Here is a 21,614-nt window from a genome sequence, read left to right on the forward strand (position 1 = left end):
CTCCCGGGTTCAGGCAATTCTGCCCCAGCCTCCTGAGTCGCTGGGATTACAGGCACGCGCCACCATGCCCAGCTAATTTTTTGTATTTTTAGTAGAGACGGGGTTTCACCATGTTGACCGGGATGGTCTCGATCTCTTGACCTCGTGATCCACCCGCCTCGGCCTCCCACAGTGCTGGGATTACAGGCTTGAGCCACCGCGCCCAGCCGTACAATTCTTAGTAGCTAGTTCTTTTGCAGGAGTAGATAGGAAGTACCATGGTGTAGTGATAAAAGTCAAGGGTGTCAAATTAAATACAAGATTTAAACCTGTATTTGCTACTTACTAGCCTTGTGACCTGGACAAAATACTTAATTTCTCTGGATCCCAGTTTCCTTACCTGTAAAATGGGGTTGATAATAGAAACGTCTTCATTAAGATTTTTGCGAAGTTTTTGTAAGAATAGTGCTTAATAAAACCTAGCATAGTGTTTCATCTATAGTAAATAAATATTAAGTAATATTATTACAAAGTAAAATAATTATTTTCAGTAATTCTTTCTGTATACTTATGTTATCAGTATTTAGCATTAATTGAATTTTAAAATATCAGTGTTTATGGAACAAATCAGACCGGCTTACTGCAGAAGTATAAGCCCACTCTTCTTAATCTTAAAGGAAATTTGTGATGTTAATTGCTGTTGACATCGAAGGTAGTGGGCAATCTAACAATTAAATGACCTGGTTATGTCATTACAGGAACTGATCCTTTGAATGTCTCAAACATATAGTTATTTGTGCCAGAAAAATCAGTCATCATGTAAAATTACTAAATAGTTTTAATAAGCCTTTATTTTTCTTTTTGAATACCATTTTCCCAGTATCTTTTAAAGATTTTAGATAATTTCTAATGTGAATTATCACTATGTCGTACCTTGTGGAATAAAACTTAGCTTAGACACCAAGCACTTCATACAATTTAGATAAGTCTTGTCATGTATTGAATCTATATATTTTGGGATGAAACTGATTAAACATGGACATTGCTTATATTTTTCTTTGTTGGCATTGTTTATAAAATATTAAATCTTTAATGCTAAAGTTATTTTGCTATTTTAGTACTTTAGTCTTTGAAACCTGAATAAGTATTTCATTGTTTAATTTACTATTAGGTCACCCTCGTCGATTGAAAGTGAAGCCTGATTCCGAAATTTTAGTTATAGAAAATGGAACAGCTTTCCCATTTCAGGTGGAAGTTTTAGATGAATCAGGCAACATAACAGCACAACCAAAATTAATTGTTCATTGTAAGGTAAGCTTGTTGGAAGATATTTAGATTTTGAGTCCCATCGTAGTAAATGGCAATGACTATATATTTTAACTACTCAATAGTAAGCCTATATAGGATTTAAGTCTGAAATGATTATTCCATCGAGGGATTTGTGGGATCTTACTGCCAATAGTTTGTTTCGTTTTGTTTTGTTTTTAATAATTCCTAAACTAATAAAGATGCCAACTATGCCCAGTTTTATAAATTTGTGAATAAAAGTTTACTCACCTCTCCTCCCTTGACTTCATCCCTCTCATTTCAAATGAATTATTTTATCTGTGAATAGAAAGAAATGTCTTTCAGGATTGGGAATGGACTGCTCTGCCTATGGAGTAGCTATTCTTTATTCCTTTACCAAAAAAAAAAAAAAAAAAGATTGGGAATGGATCGTTAAATAGAAGGTAAGTAAAAGACCGCAGAAAGAAAAGGAAAACCCAATTAAGTAAAAAAGAAAAGAGTAGTGATTGGGGAAGTTGGTTTTCCTTCCAAAACAGATAAATTTTACATAGTATAGTAGAAAATTAATGTTTTTGTTCAGAAGTATTCTAGAGTTTTAGTGACTTTTACTTAGAATTTTCTTATTCATTGCCAAAAATAGTGAATTATTTGAAATAATAGTAGTGAATTATTTGAAACTTTGGACAATTACAGAATGATTAAATACATATGATGGGGGTCTTACATTATTTTGCATCCTTCAAATAGTTTTCAGGTGCTCCAAACCTTCCAGTCTATGTTGTAGATTGCAGTAGTTCCGGAACCAGTATTTTAACAGGATCTGCAATTCAAGTTCAGAATATTAAAAAAGACCAGACGCTTAAAGCAAGAATTGAAATACCTGTAAGTTATTATTGTTATTCATTAATATTATAGTGAGTCTTCATACAAATAGTCTTCAACTGCTTAATAACATTTTTTGCAAAGGTGTTAACTTCTAAAAATGAGGCATTTGTGGTTCTTTCAGCCAAAGCAAAGCAAAGGCAATATGAAATGCTATAATGACTATTTTAACATTTTTGTGTCAAATATTAGTCATTGTCTTGATTTTTAAGTATGTTTTATAGTGTCTGTAACTATTATTGATTTACATTTCCCTGAAATATTTTTCTTCTAAAATGCATTGTTTTATTTCTTCTTTTGCTTTTTTTTTTTTTTTTTTTTTTTTTTTTTTTTTTTTTTTTTTTTTTTTTTTTTTTTTTTTTTTTTTTTTTTTTNAGGGTCTCACTCTTGTCTAGGCTAGAATGCAGTGGCACAATCATGACCCTCACTGCAGCCTCCAACTCCTAGGCTCTAGTGATCCTCTCACGTCAGCCTCCTAAGTAACTGGGACTACACACAAGGACCAGTGCACCTGGTTATTTATTTATTATTTATTTTTTGAGAAAGAGGGTCTTGCTATTTTGCCAGGTCTGAGCTCAAATTCTTGTCCACAAGCATTCCTCCCATCTTGGCCTCCCAGAGTGCTGAAATTACAAGTATGTGCCACTGTGCCCAGCCCTTTTGCTTTTTATTGTTCTCATTTGTTTTAGAAAATTTGGTAAATATCTCCATTTAAATCACCACGGAAGGACATATAAACCTTTAATTTTTGTATGTAATTTTTTATACATAGCTTTTTATGTGTGTTTTTACACAAAGGGATTTCTATGTAATGTACCAGCAGGATACTTTTTATTGGCGGTGCATCATGGCTGACAGCAAAGACAACGTGGAGGCAGGAGCTGTAAATAGTCTTCTAAGGTTGCTGAGTGGGATAGCAAATACTTAAGTAAAACTTTTAAGGTTGCTGAGTGGGATAACAAATACCTAAGTAAAATAATTCAATGTGATTTCTTAGTAATTGATATGGTGATAGATAACCTAATTGTTTGATTAACTCATACTTTCCTACTAATTATACATCAATTATTAACATAGCTTGAACCCCAAATAGATACAAGATGTCTTTTACTTTTTAAATTAGAATGAGATGACTCTTCATTCCAGTTCTTTTAAAGACAGTTATATTTGATAACCTTAAAGCATTTTGTTTATGCAATAATATAGGCAACACATTTTTGAGCATACTTCACTGCAAAAGATTAGGACTGTGGGTTAGGGAAGAATCTGGACTTGGAAGCAAGAGTAGCAAGCATTAGGACTTAGGTAACTACTACAGACCGATCAGCAGAAGACCAAGAATTCAGATCAGTTAAAACAAACACCAACATAAATCCTCTAATATGCAGTTACAAAATGTTATCCAATGACAATAACAGAGTTTAGGAGTAAGGAAAGTAAGATGCAACAGAGGATGGTTATGTGCCTGACATTCTGTGAGGTAGGAATTTTTAATATCACTCACATGAACAGGCTTCTGTAAGTTAAATGGCTGCAACTGAATGAGGAAGGAGACATGAGTTAAGTAAAATTATAAAGGTATTTTATGTTTAAACTTATTTTAAAGTTAGTGTGTGTTGTTGAATCTAGTTATTTCATAACTAGATTGTGAAATAATGTAATATTTTAATTTTGTGTCCTTAAAATCAATTTATATAGTATAATCTAGATCATTCTTTGATCTGTAGAACACTGGTGTGCCAACAATAAATTGTAAATATGTCAGTATATTGATCAGTTGTCCCTAGGGTATCTGGAGCCCTTTTCTGGCTATAAACAACCTTGATCACTTACCCCAATGTGTTAGAATTGAAAAAATACTGAAAGCCTTAATGTAATCTAGTACCATTAAATAATGTATTTTATGGTAGCCGTTTGTCTCTAATTTTATGGAAAGTTCTTAATTTCTTATGTCTTTATTCATATTCATAAATACAGAGTATGTAACATAATTAAAATTTCACAAGTTGGCAATACTTTTAAATAAACTTGGAAATAAGAGGAAGGGACCAGGTGCAGTGGCTCATGCCTATAATCCCAGCACTTTGGGAAGACCGAGGTGGGTGGATCCTGACTGAAGTCAGGAGTTTGAGACCAGCCTGGCCAACATGGTGAAACCCATCTCTACTGAAAATACAAAAATTAGCCATGAGTGATGATAGGTACCTATAATTCCAGCTACCCTGGAGGCTGAGGCAGGAGAATGGCTTGAACCCAGAAGGAAGAGGTTGCAATGAGCTGAGATCGTGCCACTGCCCTCCAGACTGGGAGACAAAGCGAGACTCTGTCTAAGAAAGAGAGAGAGAGAAAAAAAAAAAAAAAAAAAAAGAGGAAGGGAAACCTTTTAGTTTAAATATAATTGTTTTTGTTTGTTTGTTTTTTTTGAGATGGAGTCTCACTCTGTCATCAGACTGGAGTGTAGTGGCACAATCTCAGCTCACTGCAGACTCTGCTTCCTGGGTTCAAGCGATTCTCCTGCCTCAGCCTCCCAAGTAGCTGGGACTATAGGCACATGCCACCACACCCAGCTAATTTTTGTATTTTTAGTAGGGACAGAGTTTCACCATGTTGACAAGGATGGTCTCAATCTCTAGACCTCATGATCCCCCCTCCCTGACCTCTCAAAGTGCTGGGATTACAGACGTGAGCCACCATGCTTGGCCGTTTTTGGTTTTAAGAATGTGGCCACTGTCATTTATAACCTGATGATATCTAATACAGAATTATTAATAGTACAGTACCATCTTAATGACAAAACCTGTGAGTATAACAATATGTGAGATGGTCTTCCATAATATTGAAAGTAAATTCTTCAGGAGTGTAACATTTCAGTACAGATATTACTCGGTGTTTGTGTTTTCTTCTCTTTCTAGAGTTGTAAAGATGTGGCACCTGTGGAGAAGACTATTAAGTTGCTTCCCAGTAGCCATGTTGCAAGACTACAAATATTCAGTGTAGAAGGACAAAAGGCAATCCAGATCAAACATCAGGATGAGGTTAATTGGATAGCAGGCGATGTTATGCATAATCTTATTTTTCAAATGTATGATGAAGGTGAAAGAGAAATCAATATAACATCAGCTTTAGCAGAAAAAATTAAAGTGAGTATCTCTAACAGATTGGTTATTTGTAAGAACTTTTTAAATTTTATGTTGGAAGACTGAACAAGCACTTTTATGGGTAACCTCTGAAAAAGAAGCTTGTCACAGAAAAATGATACTATTATTTCGAATTCTAAGCAGAGTAAGCTTTTTTTCATGGACTAAGGTTGAAATATGGGTGATTCATGTGTGACAAAATTATACTTAGAAAAATGTTTTTGACACTTAAAAATCTAGGTTTTGACATTTTGTTTAGTTGTGCTCTTCCTGACCAGCTGTTTTTCTGCAATCGTAGTCAACATCATCACCTTAATAAAGCTAGCAATAATTTGGTAGCGGTTCTGAAAGCACAAAACAAAAGATCTGTTAAAGGCAAGCAATGAAACAGTGTTGTTAACTACAGAGTCCCGATTTGGGCATCTGAAATTGGTATACCACTCTAAAAATGTGATTATTAGAAGAGTTTTGTTGGTCCTCATGAACCTGCTATCGTCTTAATATGACATTTGTACCTTGATAGGGTTGAATCTGCATGTTGAAACTTAACATCTCACTGAACAGGGAGCCAAATCAAAATGTTAAGAGTCTTTTTATATAAAGTAGACAGCTCTTTAGCATTTCCTTTATGGTTGGTTGACAGAATAGTGGACAGTCTATGCTTACTTCTTTCAAAATTCAGTCCATTTTTCTATAATGAGACATATGCATTCCCCAAAATCACTCTGCTGTGCAAAATTGTGCAAAAAAAAAACATCACAGGGCTTATGAGTGAAAATGGAAACTAGAGGCACAATACTCAAACTTTTCCAGTAACCCATTAAGAGAACCTAATAAAACAGTGACAAAAACAATAATGGTAATACATGTTAAATGTTAAGAAGTACATAAATACTATAATAATATGGCAGTGTACCTAGCTTGACAGAGTCTTGGGAATTATTGCAGCTTGTGAGTTACTGTAAAGTGGTGGAAAGAAGGTTTTCTAAAAGTGAAGGTAAAGTTGTTATAACAGCCTGTGGAGGAGTGTGGCTCATAACACATAGTCAGCTAAGGTAACTGGTAGTTGTCTGAGGTGCAACATTTTTTGTGTTCCCACTTGGTAGGTTCAGCTGGGTATAGTTTTCTGTGCTGACCTAGTTTTTTTACATGGATGAAATTGTAGTTAAGCAAACGTAAAATTTGCCTTATGCTTAAATTGTTTACTGATAATTGTATTGGAACAAATTTGAATTTTCAAAGTAAGCATTGTAACAGAACTTACTGTATTTTTTCCCCTTGATGTCTATGGAGATAAAATTCCCAAGTGGGGAAAAGTCATTTACCAAAATTCCAGGCTTTTTGAGGTAGTTAGAAATAAGCATTCCTCCATGTCTGGCATTCATAGACTCTTAGTAAGGAGTTGTAATTAACCAAATTTTTGGAGAGTTAACACTGTGTAGCACTATGTAGGAGTTCCTCTTTCACACTGGTATACACCCTACCCATCATGTATTTCCAAACATAAGATCTGGTCATTCAAAAGGATTATTTAGTACAGGTTGAGCTGACCTTAATTTTAAAATCTTACTTGGAACAATGCTTGTTGTAGCCAGCTTTTTTCCCCTCTTCGTAATAAGGGAAGAGAGAATTGAAATAGAAATAATTCTGATTCTGCTTGAAAAGGAGGTAAACCATTTTTATCTCTAAGCAGATTTGAAGGTAAGTGGTGGTTTAATAATAGTGCCAGGGATGTGGCTTCTGAGCTATTTCCTTGCTTTCTCACAATCATGCTTTCACTTCCTTGTTTCTATAGAAGTTTAAGAAAAACATTGACTGCAGAGCCTCTCCCTGTCATACCTTCTCTAAGCTTGCTTCCTACATTTGACACATTTTGCCTTTAATTTGGTTGTTATGTATGTCTATGCTCTTCTTCATTCACAGTAAAAGATACTCCTTTTTTCTTAAATGTACAGCCTTTATAGTGGTTTTGTAGTGTTTAGAGAATTAAGCCAAGAAGGAGGGAAGTCAGCCTGAACTGAGCTGGGACTTTGTTGAGGTGGGTACACAGCCAGGGTGAGTGAGGAAAGACTTTATCATTTTTGTGGAGCTCCTGCTTGCTTCTTATTTTCCTTTTTTTTTTTTTAAGTACAATAAAGAACAGAGACTAAAGATGGTTTAAAAAGATAAAGAGGTAACTAAAAACATTAGACAAGCATAAGCTAGGAAACAGAACATTAGTGGTTTTCATCAACAAGATAATTCACCACGATCAAGTAGGCCTTATTTCTGAGATTCAGGGTTGGTTCCACATATGCAAATAAGTAAGTGTGATTCACCACATAAACAAAAAACATATCATCTCAATAGATGTAGAAAATACTTTTGATAAAATGCAACATCCCTTAGTGATGAAAGCCATCACTAGACATTGAAGGAACACACCTCAAGATAATGAGAGCCATCTATGATAAACCCACAGCCAACATCATACTGAACAGGCAAAAGCTGGAAGCATTCCCCTTGAGAACTGGAACAATGCAAGGATGTCTGCTCTCACCACTTCTATTTAACATAGTACTGGAAATTCTAGCCAGAGCAATCAGGCAAGAGAAAAATAAAAGTATCCAAATAGGAAAAGAAATAAAACTGTCACTTCGTTGTGGAGATGGTTCTATGCCTAGAAAACACTAAATATTGCCAAAAGTCTCCTGGAGCTGATAAACAACTTCAGTAGGGTTTCAGAATGCACAATCAATGTACAAAAACCAGTAGCATTTCTGTACATCAATAACATTTATGAAAGCCAAATCAGTAAAACAGTCCCATTTACAGTAGCCACAAAAAAAAAAGAAAAAAGAAAAAAATGCCTAGGAACACATTTAGCCAAGGAGGTAAAGATCTCTACAAGGACAACTGCAAAACACTACTGAAAGAAATCGTAGATGATACCAAAAAAATGGAAAAACATTTTATGTTTGTGAGTCAGAGGAACAAGTATCATTAAAGTGACCATACTGCCCAAAGCAATCTACAGATTCAGTGCTGTTCCTGTTAGACTACTGTCATTTTTCACAGAATTGGAAAGAAACTATTCTGAAATTCATATGGAACCAAAAAAGAGCTCAAATAGCCAAAACAATCCCAAGGAAAGTGAGAGGTATCACACTATCCACCTTCAAACTGTACTACAGAGCTACAGTAACCAAAACAGCATACTACTGGTACAAAAACAAACACATAGACCAATGGAGGAGGTTAGAGAACCCAGAAATAAAGCTGTACCCATACAGCCATGTCATCTTTGACAAAGGCAACAATAACAAGCAATGGTAAAGGACTCCCTATTCAATAAACGGTGCCAGGATAACTGGCTAACCATATGCAGAAGAGTGAAACTGGATCCCTGTTACCATATACAAAAATTAACTCAAGATGGATTAAAGACTCAAATGTAAGACAGACTGTAAAAATTCTAGAAGAAAACCTAGGAAATAGCCATTCTGGACATCAGCCCTGGCAAAGAATTTATGACCAAGTCCCCAAAAGCAGTTACAACAAAAATTAAAATTGACAATTGGTACCTAATCAAACTAAAGAGCTGCACAGCAAAGGAAACTACCAACAGAGTAAACAGCCTACAGAATGGGAAAAAATATTAACAAACTCTATATTCAAACAGCCTACAGAATGGGAAAAAAATATTAACAAACTCTGTATTCAACAAAGGTCTAATATCCAGAATCTATAAGGAACTTTAAAAAGTACAAGCAAAAAACAATACCACTTAAAAAATGGGCAAAGGATATGAACAGATAAGAGAAGACATGCATGTGGTCAGCAAATATATGAAAAACTGCTCAACATCATCATAATTAGAGAAATGCAAATCAAAAGCAATGAGATACTATCTCACACCAGTCAGAATGGCTATATTTAAAAAGTCAAAAAATAACAGATGTTGGCAAGGTTGTGGAGAAAAAGGAACACTTCTACACTGTTGATGGGATTGTAAATTAGTTCAGCCACTGTGGAGAGCGGTTTGATGAGTTCTCAAAGAACCTTAAATAGAATTACCATTTGAACCAGCAATACCATTACTGTATGTATGTCCAAAGGAAAATATGCCATTTCACCAAATACACATGTAGTTCTGTGTTTATCTCAGCACTATTCACAACAGCAAAGACATGGAGTTAATCTAGGTGCCTATCAGTACTGGACTGTATAAAGAAAATATACCACAGAACACTTCACAGCCATAAAAAAGAACAAAATCATGTTCTTTGCACTAACATGGATGCAGCTGGAGGCCATTATCCTAAGTGAATTAATACAGGAAAAGGAACCCAAATACTGAATCGTCTAACTTATAAGTGGGAGCTAAACATTAAATAACACATGGACATAAAAATATAGGAACAGTAGACACTGGAGATTCCAAAAGAGGGAAGGGTAGTAGAAGAGCAAAGGTTGAAAAACTACCTATTGGGTACTATGCTCATTACCTAGGTGATGGGATAATTCATAGACCAAACTCAGCAGCATGCAGTTTACCCATGTAACAAACCTGTGTATGTACCCCCAAACCTAAAAGTAGAGGAAAAATAAAAGTGTAACTTAGAAATTTTTTTTAAAAAGACTATTAGTGATTCTAAGGCCAAGTGTGGTGGCTCACACATGTAATCCCAGCACTTTGGAAGGCTGAAGTGGAAGGATCACTGGAGTCCAGAAGTGCAAGACCAGCCTGGGCAACATAGACCCCTGTCTCAACAAAAAATTAGGCAGACCTGGTGATAAATGACTGTAGCCTCAGCTACTCAGGAGACTAGGACAGAAGCATTGCTTGAGCCCTGAATTGGAGGCTCCAATGAGCTATGGTCATGTCATTGCACTCCACCCTGGGCTACAGAGTGAGACCTTGTCTATAAAAAACAAAAATAGAATATTAGTGATTTTAAAATCACAACTATAGCAGGCTAAATAAAAGCAGAGAGAAAGTTGAGGTCAGAATTCTTAAATAGAAAGTATTGGAAGTTTAAAAGTAGGCATAGAGTAGGGCAAGCAACTTGAAGAAGTATGGATTAAATGACACATTGAAATATAGAATGTAAGAGGTGTAAATAATACAAAAACTGAAAGCACCCAAGAAGAGAGTAAGGCCAAAATATGGTCAGAAAAGTAGAAGTTCTATTCATGGATGAAACTTTTTTTTTTCTCACTTTGCTAAGTAAGAATAAGGTCCACCTAGATCTCATTTAAAGCCTTCCCATATATAGGATTCTTTTCAATAATTGAATATTGCTTTTCAGAATTAATCACATGATCTGACTTATATGTTATTTTTAAACTATAATGGCCACAGTGATACTTTTGTGGCAAAGCTCCAAAGAAATGACTTAAGAATTTTTATTTTAGCTTACTAAAAAACAGCACAACATTAACAACAAAGACAAAGTGGATGCTTTTGTGTCGTAGTAGTATATGAACCACCACCATTTCTGATTATAAAGAGACTTTTTTCATGGGGGTGAAGAAGATGGATTATAATATAGCTTTAAGAGTAAGATAAGTGGCAGAAGGAGAAAATTTGACTAAGCCTTATTCTTAAATATATCATTTTATCCTAGGTTAATTGGACTCCTGAGATTAACAAAGAACACTTGCTACAGGGTCTACTTCCTGATGTACAAGTACCAACATCTGTAAAAGATATGCGCTATTGCCAGGTTTCGTTCCAAGATGATCATGTGTCTTTGGAAAGTGCATTTACAGTAAGGTTTGTGGACTCATTATATTTTGCAGTATTTTAAAATTCAACTTATGGCAACAAAAATACTTTTCTCCAGTGTACATATGTAAAAGTTGTTTTTAATGTAAAAATATTATAGTTTCTATGAAATATGTTAGATTATTTTTGGAATAAAGGATCATTGGTGGTAGCGATTAATTTTTGTTATCACTATAACCCTGCACTGAATTGGCCTTCTAGTAGCTGGAACCTTCATTAATAGAAAGTTTAGTGCACGCGACAGTGAAAACACCAGCAAAATGACAAAGACATAAAAAATACAAAAGATACAGTGTGATTAGTCATTGTTCTTCAGAAGAAAAAATTCCTTCATTGCTTAGAATTTTTAAAGCTGAGAGTCCAACCAGAGTTAATATGTAGAACTCATATTAAAGGGACAGACTTAAGTAAATGTGTAAAAACAAATTTTACCCTGGCCTATCATTTTCCTGGACACCTCTTTTCCAGTAACCTCTTGTACTACCCTCTACCCATTTCTATACTATTCCCAACACTTAGAATAGTTCTGCATTTGAGATAGAATTTTCAAATGTACTACATCTGACCATAATGAGATCTCTCAATAAGTTATTAACTGATCTGTTCTCTTGTCATAGTTTCCTTTTAATCCAGCATAAATACTATGACTTAACATGTCTATAAGTTTTTGGTCCAGAACTACTCTATTTGCAAAGTATCTTTTCCCTATTTTCTTTTGTGTTAATAGCAGATTATATAAATTAAGGAGGCATTTGAAGGAGTATTTGAGTTATGGAATATGGACATTATGTATGTGTTATTCTGTAGCATTTTGGAACTACTTCACTTAATGGTGTAACTAAAGATTTTTAACTTGTTAAACAATTTCAGACCACTTCCTGATGAACCTAAACATTTAAAATGTGAGTTAAAAGGAGGAAAAACAGTACAGATGGGCCAAGAACTTCAAGGAGAAGTAGGTTAGTATGGCCTGCTTTAAAAAAACAAAAAAACAAACTTCTATGATGTTTCCTGCCATGGATGTTTTAGATACATAATCTGAAAGGAGAGCTTTTGGGTTCACATAATGTTATTGTTTTAAAATCTGTTGTCAGATAAAATTGAGTATTTTGATTATCTTTGCCCAGGCTGACATAGCTTTAAAATCAGTTTGACAGACATTTTGTCAAAAAAATCTTGCCTTTTGTTAGAAGTAATAATATTACTAATTAGAAGTTAATAATAAAAGTATAAAGTAAGCTTGGCATGTTGCACATGCCTGTAGTCCCAGCTACCCAGGAAGCTGAGGTAAGAGGATTGCCTGAGTCAACGGCTTTGAGGCCAGCCTGAACAAAATACACATGCCATGGTGGTTTGCTGCACCCATCAGCCCATCATCTACATTAGGTATTTCTCCTAATTTTATCCCTCTCCTAGCCCCCCAGCCCCTGACAGGCCCCAGTGTGTGGCGTTCCCCTCTCTGTGTCCATGTGTTCAACTCCCATTTATGAGTGAGAGCATGTGGTCTTTAGTTTTCTGTTTCTGTGTTTTCTGAGAATGACAGTTTGTAGCTTCATCTGTGTCCCTGCAAAGGACATGAACTCATCCTTTTTTATGGCTGCATAGTATTTCATGGGTGTATATGTGCCACATTTTCTTTATCCAGTCTATCATTGCTGGGCATTTGCATAAAAAAAATTCTTTTTTAAACATAAAAGTATAACATAATGTATGAATGGATTCCTATGTATTTTTTCTTACGTCTAGAAAATTGCATTCAGATCTTCAGATTTTCATGGTAAAAAATCTGATTAACATTTCATTAAATATAGCTGAATATACCTGTATAAACTCTTGATGTTTATTTTGTAGTGATTTTTTTAAATGCCTATAATTATTTTATACCAAAAATTACTCAGAGAACAGAGAGTAAGTTTCTAAGCATGTTTTTATAAAGTATATCATAGATATTTACATCTTCTATTAAAAGATAATACTAAAATAAAACTTCCCCCTTTTTTAGTTATAATAATTACGGATCAGTACGGAAATCAGATTCAAGCATTTTCACCAAGTTCTTTATCTGCTTTGTCAGTTGCTGGAGTTGGACTTGATAGCTCAAATTTGAAAACAACCTTTCAGGTATGGCTACCTTCTATACCATTTTGGTTTAGTTCACTCCATTGTTTTGTGTGTAACAAAAAGTTTGAGAAAAACTAGTATAACAAAAAAGCTTGGTTTTAGTTTTTAAATTGAAAAATCACAAAAGGTATTTAAAAAACATAATGAAAAAGTTTGAACATAGGCAGAAATAAACATAGAATAATATGAGTATTTGTTGTGTTTCCATAATTCATCTTCAGCAGTCATCATTCTCCCCATACCATATTATTTTGAAGCAAATTCCAGATGTCATTCCATTTTATCCATAAAGATTTTGGATTTCGATTTTTTTTTAATGATAGCTTTTCATAGTAACTGTTTAAATAAAATTTCTTGGTGTTTAAATCGTGTATAACAGAATACTGAGGAGAAAAGGCATTATAAAGGTTTGCAATGGTTCAGGTTAGCTTGAAAAGTAAAAACTCTGGTGGAATTCTTGTTTATTTAAAACAAACAACCATGCTATATACTCTGCTTGGAGAGATAGAGACAGCTTTAGAGAAAAGGACATGCTGGAGTTGGGTCTTTAAAGAACCTGCCAGTCCACAGTGGGTGAAAGAGATCTCTCAGGTCAAAGGGAAGTTAAACTCATTTAGATCATTGAATGCTTTTTTAAACTTTTCCTCCTCTGAGAGTTTCTATTATACTTTTTCTTAACAGGGCAGTCATGAAATAACTTCCATGTTTCCCTTCTACCTAGAGTTTCTGTCTCCAGTAATCTGTTCTGCTATTTTCTAATTTCAAGAGCATCATTTTCACTGCTGAGGAACTTTGAATGATATTTTGCTCCCTGAACAGTGATAAAGTGTGCTCTTTGACTTTTAATTTCTTCCATTATCTAGCTTCACTGTACAGGTAGATGAAATCAGAAAATAATTGTGCTCTGTTGTTATAAATGAACAATCCCTGCTTCCTATCAGCCTGTGCACAGGCTCCTAATTGCTCCTAAATTATAACCTGTCTTCCTACATCTTCAGCTGTACCTTCTACTAGATCAGTCCCACCAGCATGTAAACATGCTGGAATGTCTCTCATCTTAAACAGACAAAAGGAAAAATCCCTCCAGAAAAACCACCAAAGCTTCATTTGGCCCTGTATTCCTATCCATCTACTGCCCGAGTCCTCCATTTTATAGTAAAACTCCTTGGAAGAATTATATATTTTCATTCCTTTTCTGTCATTCTGTAGCAAGCCACACTGATCATGTTTTTCTGCTCTTTTCTACCTGACCAAATTAATGGGCCAATTTTCAGTTCTCACCACATGTTCTCACTCATAGGTGGGTGTTGAACAATGAGAACACATGGACACAGGGAGGGGAGCACTACACACTGGGGTCTGTTGGGGGGAAATAGGGGAGGGACAGCGGGGGATGGGGAGTTAGGGGGAGAGAGCATCGGGAGAAATGCCAGATATAGGTGATGGGGAAGAAGGCAGCAAATCACACTGCCACGTGCGTACCTATGCAACAATCTTGCATGTTATTCACATGTACCTCAAAACCTAAAATGCAATAAAATAAATTAAAAAAAAAAATTTCAGTTCTCATGCTACCCATTAGACCTATCAGCATGTTACATTCTACTGCATTTGAAATCCATTGCCTTAGTATGACCTAAAATGCCTATAGTATTCCACCCTACCGTAATCTCACCCCTTTCTCTCTCCATAGCTCTTTACTCTCTAGCCAAGTGGACTTTTTTCTACTTCTGTCATTCTGTAATTGACATATACTATCTTATCTCTTTTCAGAATCCTATAGTTAATTCTATGTGTACCCATCTACAATTTGTAAATGTAATTTCATTTTCAAGATTTGAAATGAAACCAGAAGGCCGGGCGCGGTGGCTCAAGCCTGTAATCCCAGCACTTTGGGAGGCCGAGGCGGGTGGATCACGAGGTCAAGAGATCGAGACCATCCTGGTCAGCACGGTGAAACCCCGTCTCTACTAAAAATACAAAAAATTAGCTGGGCATGGTGGCACGTGCCTGTAATCCCAGCTACTCAGGAGGCTGAGGCAGGAGAATTGCCTGAACCCAGGAGGCGGAGGTTGCGGTGAGCCGAGATCGCGCCATTGCACTCCAGCCTGGGTAACAAGGGTGAAACTCCGTCCCCCCAAAAAAAAAAAAAAAAAAAAAAAAAAAAGAAATGAAACCAGAATAATTTCCAACATGACTTTAAAAAGAAGTCACCCCGTCAGAAGGGCTTTTGGTTCAGAATGGCTATTAAATTTGGAGCCCCAGGATAGACTTTACATATTTTGAACTTTAGTACATTTTGCTAAGGAATATCTATTTAATTTGGTTTCTAAATGTTGAAAAATTTTTCTGTGCTTATTGGGGTTTTAGGGGAGATTAATTTTGATTATTTTACAGTGACTTTTTACATAAAATGTTCTGTTCTGCAAATTTTTGTTTGAGAACATAAAACATGAAGATTTCTCTCTATTTATTTGATTTTTTTGAGACAGAATCTAACTCTGTTGCTCAAGCTGGAGTACAGTGCAGTATTGTGAATGTGGCTCACTTGTAGCTTCAGCCTCTTGGGCTCAAGTGATCCTCCCACCAGAGCCTCCCAAATAGCTGGGACTACAGACACATGTCACCACACCTGGCTAATTTTTAAATTTTTTTGTAGAGACGGGATCTTACTGTGTAGCCCAGACTGGTCCTGAACTCCTGGACCAAGGGATCCTTTCACCTTGGTCTCGTAAAGTGCTGTGATTATAGTCATGAACCACTGTGCATGGCCTGATTTTAAAATTTTTATGAAACATTGTCACAACAGCCCAGAAACAAAACAAATAAAATTTTGATGAAGTAGATTTGTACCTAGTAGAAATTTAAGATGACTAAATCATCAGGGGTCACCATTAAAATATGAATACTGCCACAGTCATGCCAGTGTGGAGGCATTCAGTCATATTGCAAAGATTATAGGCTAGTTTCATTGATTCTCATTGATAGGATGTGTTAGGCATTGTTCTGATTAATAGAGATTGAGCAGTGACAAAGCTCCTGCCCTTGTGGAAATCATCTTGTCATGGAGAGGACATGTAATAGATGAGAAATAAGAGGTAAGAAAAATGAAGTAGGGAAGGGGATAGATAGTATGCCAATAAGTAAGGTGGTCAGAGAAGTGCCTCTTATTAAGGTATCATGTACACAAATCTAAAGGAAAACAATGTGTATATCTGGTAAATAATACTGCAAACGGAGGGAAAGAATAAGTGTAAAGACTATTCAGGTAGCAGAATAGAGAAAGTATAAGGAAGAGAGAAATTAAGAAAAGATAAGGTAAAGAGACGTAGCCAGAACCTTTTAGATCCCTTACCCCTTGAAAGAAAAAATTCAGTTTCTCTTCTCTTAAAAATAAAATGTATGACATGCTGTTATTGCATGGGTGCAATTTATTTGCTGTCATGTTACCAAGAAACATCTGTATGCCCATGGGTTAATGACAAAACATTTTATTTTGTTTTTCTGAAAACTAAGTGATATCCTCCTATCTTATCTTAATGTACTTTTCCTCACTAGGAAAACACACAGAGTATAACTGTAAGAGGCATCAGATTTATTCCAGGTCCTCCTGGAAATAAGGATCTTTGTTTTACTTGGCGTGAGTTTTCTGACTTTATTCGGGTGCAACTAACTTCTGGACCACCTGCTAAACTTCTCTTTATAGACTGGCCAGAACTAAAGGAGGTAAGTCATTTCATGCCTTCACTGAAAGAATAATATCATATGGCTTATTACTTTCAGATTGTCAGTGGATCAGAATAGATATATTTTGTTGCTGAAGTAACTAACAGTTGTTAACAGCAAAAATAACAAAAGAGCAAGGTAATGTGAGGCTTAATACTTTGTTATTTAGTTCATCATTGTGTCCTCATTTATTAAAAATAGTAAGTATAGCAATTCAGATCCTAAAAACTACATTAACTACATTACAGAAGATTTCAAGCATGCATAAAAATAAAAAGAATAGTGTAGTGAACTCCCATATGCCAATTACCTAGTTTCTGCAGTTACTGATTTTTGCCAATTTTGTTCTTTGCTCTCTTACACCAATCTAATAACTTTTTTGTTGGAGTTTTAAAAAGCATATCCCAGACATCAAGTCATACCCATAAATACTTCAGTATGCCTTCCTATGCAAGTACTTAAATCTTTTTTTTTTTTTTTTTTTTTGAGACAGAGTTTCGCTCTTGTCACCAGGCTGGAGTGCAATGGCTTTTTCCGTTCAGTTTCCATAATTCAGTGGTCAGTTTTTGTTTTGTTTTGTTTTGTTTTGTTTTGTTTTGTTGTTTTGTTTGAGACAGAGTCTCACCGTATCGCCAGGCTGGAGTGCCGTGGCCCGATCCCAGCTCACTGCAACTTCTGTTTTCAGGTTTCAAGCAATTCTCCTGCCTCAGCCTCCCAAGAAGCTGGGACCACAAGCACGCACCACCACGCCTGGCTAATTTTTTTGTGTATTTAGTAGAGATGGGGTTTCACCATGTTGGCCAGGATGGTCTCGATCTCTTGACCTCGTGATCCACCCGCCTCAGCCTTCCAAAGTGCTGGAATTACAGACATGAGCCATCATGCCCAGCCCTTAAATCTTAAATAATAATTTTGTAAATGTCTGCCAAATCTTTTGATTTTCTTTTTTAACTGAAGTTTTAGAATTCTAATTTGATTGATGGGTAAAAATTGTACATATTTATTGTGTACAACATATTTTGAAATATGTATACATTGTGGAATGGTTAAATCAAGCTGGTTAACATACGTATTACTTCACATGTTTTTTTGGTGAAAACATTTGAAATCTGTTAGCAGTTTGAAGAATGTAGTATACTATTAACTGTAATCATTACATCATACAATAGATCTTTTGAACTTAATACACCTAACTGAAATTTTGTATCCTTTGATAGAATTCTAGTTTTAAAATGTCCATATTCTGGCATTTGGTTATTGAATAGGAATAGCAGGGCTTTCACTTTTTTTTTTTTTTTTTTTTTTTTTTNAGACAGAGTTTTACTCTTGTTATCCAGGCTGTAGTTCAGTGGCATGATTTTGGCTCACTGCAACCTCCACCTCCCAGGTTCAAGTAATTCTCCTGCCTCAGCCTGTCAGAGTAGCTGAGATTACAGGCATGTGCCACTATGCCCCGCTAATTTAGTAGAGGTGGAGTTTCACCATGTTGGTCATGGTTGGTCTTAAACTCCTAACCCCAGGCGATCTGTCTGCCTTGGCCTCCCAAAGTGCTGGGATTACAGACGTGAATCACCACGCCCAGCCAGGACTTTAACTGTTGATATTATAGCTAACTTTAATTTTTATTTTAAAAATTTAAAAATGTATTTATTTTTAATAGGGACAGGGTTTCACCATGTTGGCTAGGCTGATTTCGAAATCCTGGGCTCAAGCGATTCTTCTGCCTCAGTCTCCCAAAGTTCTGGGATTGCAGGTGTGAGCCACCATTCCCAGTCCACGTTTTCTATAAAAGAAAATGAACTCACACATTCATGGTAGTAGGTGAAAATATCTTAGTAAAGGTTATTTTCTAAGAATGGTTAATATTCTCATGCCTTAGTTTGAGATTGTTCTTTTTCATTTATGAGTTTAAAAAGCAGATAAACTGGTTTTGACACTGTACTTTATAAAATACGGTTTTTAAAATAATAGTGCGTTGACTAAAGGGTTATACTGAAAAGCCAGTGTATTTTTTTTTTTCTGGGAGCGCTTACAAAACATAAACTAACCCACTTTTTATACCTGTTGATGCCAATGAAGGATTTGTTGATTGACTGTAATCTCGAACAGTTGTATGGAACAGTTTTACAGTGGAAAAAATCTGGACATGTTAGTCTTGTATCGTTTTTGGGGACGAATATAAAAAATAATGACAGTTTGTTAGCTTAAAAATGTATTCTAAGAGTTATTTGTAGATACCGTAATAATCCAGAAGCTTAAAATAAAACATAAACTAATATATCAGTCTGTTAGAGATATGGTTATATGTAGATGAGACTAGTTTCTGACCCACCTTACCCTCGATAGGATCTGTGTACAAAGGAGGAACATATAATACACAAACATGATGAATAGAAATATATATGTGTATTAATAAACACATATATAATTCTTTATAAATGAGGGAACTGGCCAGATGCAGTGGTTCACGACTTGTAATCCCAACACTTTGGGGAGACCAAGGTGGAAGGATTGCCTGAGCTAGGAGTTCAAGACCTGACAGGGCAACATAGTAAGAATTTGTCTCTGTAAAAAAATAACAAAGACAAATGAGGAAACTGAAATTCTGAAATATTAACATGCCACTATTAAAAAGTGACATTAAAAGTGATATTAATATGTTTACGAACATTTGATTTTGGAAATTTGCATTTTCCACTATTTTCTAGAAAACTTTATTACTAGCAGTTTGGGCTACAAGTCATTTATTAAAGATAACCTTTAAAAGTAGCTAGGAATAAAAACTTAGACTGTTCTTTAAAGGTAGTTTGGGTAAACAGTCATGTGATTAGGAATACAATACTCTGTGTTTATATTTGAAAACTCAGCACTTTTCAAAATTCAAGCTTTTTGTAAACTTTGACAGCAGTAACACAGCTGTAGCTGTGTAATCTTTATAGTAGAGGGACATTGTAACTAAACTCAAAGGTCTTTGGTTTCTTTCATAATGTTGTATTCATAGCAGATTGTTAATTTTTCTTTCCATTTTCAGCAGCCTTTCCCTATAATCTGGTAACCAACTACCTCAGTTAAGAGTAGTGGGTAGAGGAAGCAGAAAGAACATTCTTGGTAGAGGAGAGATGATAAATCAGTTTTTTGTTGTCGTTCTCTTTGTTCTCTTTCATCTTTTTTTAACTTTTAAAATGTGACTCAGAGGATTGGGCCTTTGTCAGGTACCTTGTTTAACACTGTTTCCTTGAAAGTTTCCTATTAATATTAATAGGTCAGTAGGCAGATTTCTAGAATTATACAGCCTTACATACTAGCTAGGGGAAAAGCAAGAAGCATTTTGAGTCAACAAGACAGTGAAGATCATCAGTGAGTAGTCCTATTTAACCACGGGCTAGAAAGTCATATTACTGCATTTAATGCACAATGGCAGAGAGCTGAACATTGACTGAGGGAGAAGCTAAACTACAAATTGCCAATGCTAAATCTGAGAACCAAAGATAGGTTTCTATTTCTGTTGAACATATTCTAGTACTTATATAGCATTTACATTGTATTAGGTATTATAAGTAATCTAAAGATGTTTTCAAGTATATGCTTAGGTTAACATGCAAGCACTATACAATTTATATAAAAGAGTTGAGTATCTGCAGCTTTTGGTATCCACTTGTGGTCTAGAACCAACCTCCTGTGGATGCTGAGGGAAGACTCTAATGTCAAGTGCCCCTTTTCCTTTTCTCAGATCATTTATTGTTTCTATAAGAGGATCACTTGCAACAATTTAGTTGACTTTCAAAGTTTACTTTCATTGACCAAAGAAGCCGTTTGCAAATAGAACAGAGATAAATTAAGTGATTGTTGCACAAATAAACAAGTAATTGCATTGTTTGGCCCATATATTTTAGTGTTTTCTTAAAATATTTCTGTTCTTTTCAGTCCATTCCAGTGATTAATGGAAGAGATTTACAGAACCCTATTATTGTTCAACTTTGTGATCAGTGGGATAATCCAGCACCGGTACCACATGTTAAAATAAGTCTTACAAAAGCTAGCAATTTAAAGGTAAGTTTTAAACTTCCTTACATTTTCACTTAAAATTCTGGATTTCATTTTCATGATAGTATCTTTACTGTCATATTGCTTTTTAAAAAAAATATGTTTTACATAATCTTCATGACTGCTTAGATTAAATAAACCTCAACATTTTTTATACTGATTTTGAGGAAATAGAGTTTATATTTTACAATAGTACAGCAAGGGGCCAACATTGTACAGTTATGGCTGTTTTAGTGTTTCTTATATAGTACTAGTAAGACTTTCATTTCAGATTAGGATGAATAATAATTAACACTGACAAAGTGAACAAAGACAGATACCACAGTGACCTACAGAATGGATTAAGGAACAGGCGTTATTGGGGAAACATACATGGTGAGGCTGATCAAAAAGAGTCATGCATGTACTTATCCTCTGTTATCTTATGGAGAGCTACCAGATCCTGGGCAGAGCTGCTAGAACATATTGGTATATTCTAGGATGAGGCTCCTCTCCTCTGTTGTTCTTTTTGTGGGGCAGGTATGAACGTGGTCTTGTAAAGTTTAGGAACAGTCTTGGCTACCAGAAAGTTCAAGATTAGGTATCAGTTATTCCCATGAGTATTGAGAAGCTGCTTGGGATCTAGTGGCTGGTGCAAAGCTGGAGGCCCTCTTTCTAGGGGAAAGAGG

The 21,614-nt window shown here is 35.4% G+C and overlaps 1 protein-coding gene across 1 annotated transcript in view; it reads left to right on the plus strand.

Annotated features, from left to right (window-relative positions):
* Positions 1 to 21,614, plus strand: part of SMCHD1 (structural maintenance of chromosomes flexible hinge domain containing 1) — a 141,609-nt gene that overhangs the window by 82,748 nt on the left and 37,247 nt on the right. The window contains exons 23-30 of the mRNA XM_017526068.2: positions 1,151 to 1,290; positions 2,014 to 2,148; positions 5,061 to 5,288; positions 10,895 to 11,043; positions 11,926 to 12,014; positions 13,058 to 13,176; positions 16,735 to 16,902; positions 20,827 to 20,952. Coding sequence (XP_017381557.1) covers positions 1,151 to 1,290; positions 2,014 to 2,148; positions 5,061 to 5,288; positions 10,895 to 11,043; positions 11,926 to 12,014; positions 13,058 to 13,176; positions 16,735 to 16,902; positions 20,827 to 20,952 — 1,154 coding nt within the window. The remainder of the gene's footprint in view (positions 1 to 1,150; positions 1,291 to 2,013; positions 2,149 to 5,060; positions 5,289 to 10,894; positions 11,044 to 11,925; positions 12,015 to 13,057; positions 13,177 to 16,734; positions 16,903 to 20,826; positions 20,953 to 21,614) is intronic.

This window comes from Cebus imitator, unplaced genomic scaffold, assembly GCF_001604975.1.
Source record: "Cebus imitator isolate Cc_AM_T3 unplaced genomic scaffold, Cebus_imitator-1.0 Scaffold41, whole genome shotgun sequence".
Lineage (NCBI taxonomy): Eukaryota > Metazoa > Chordata > Mammalia > Primates > Cebidae > Cebus > Cebus imitator.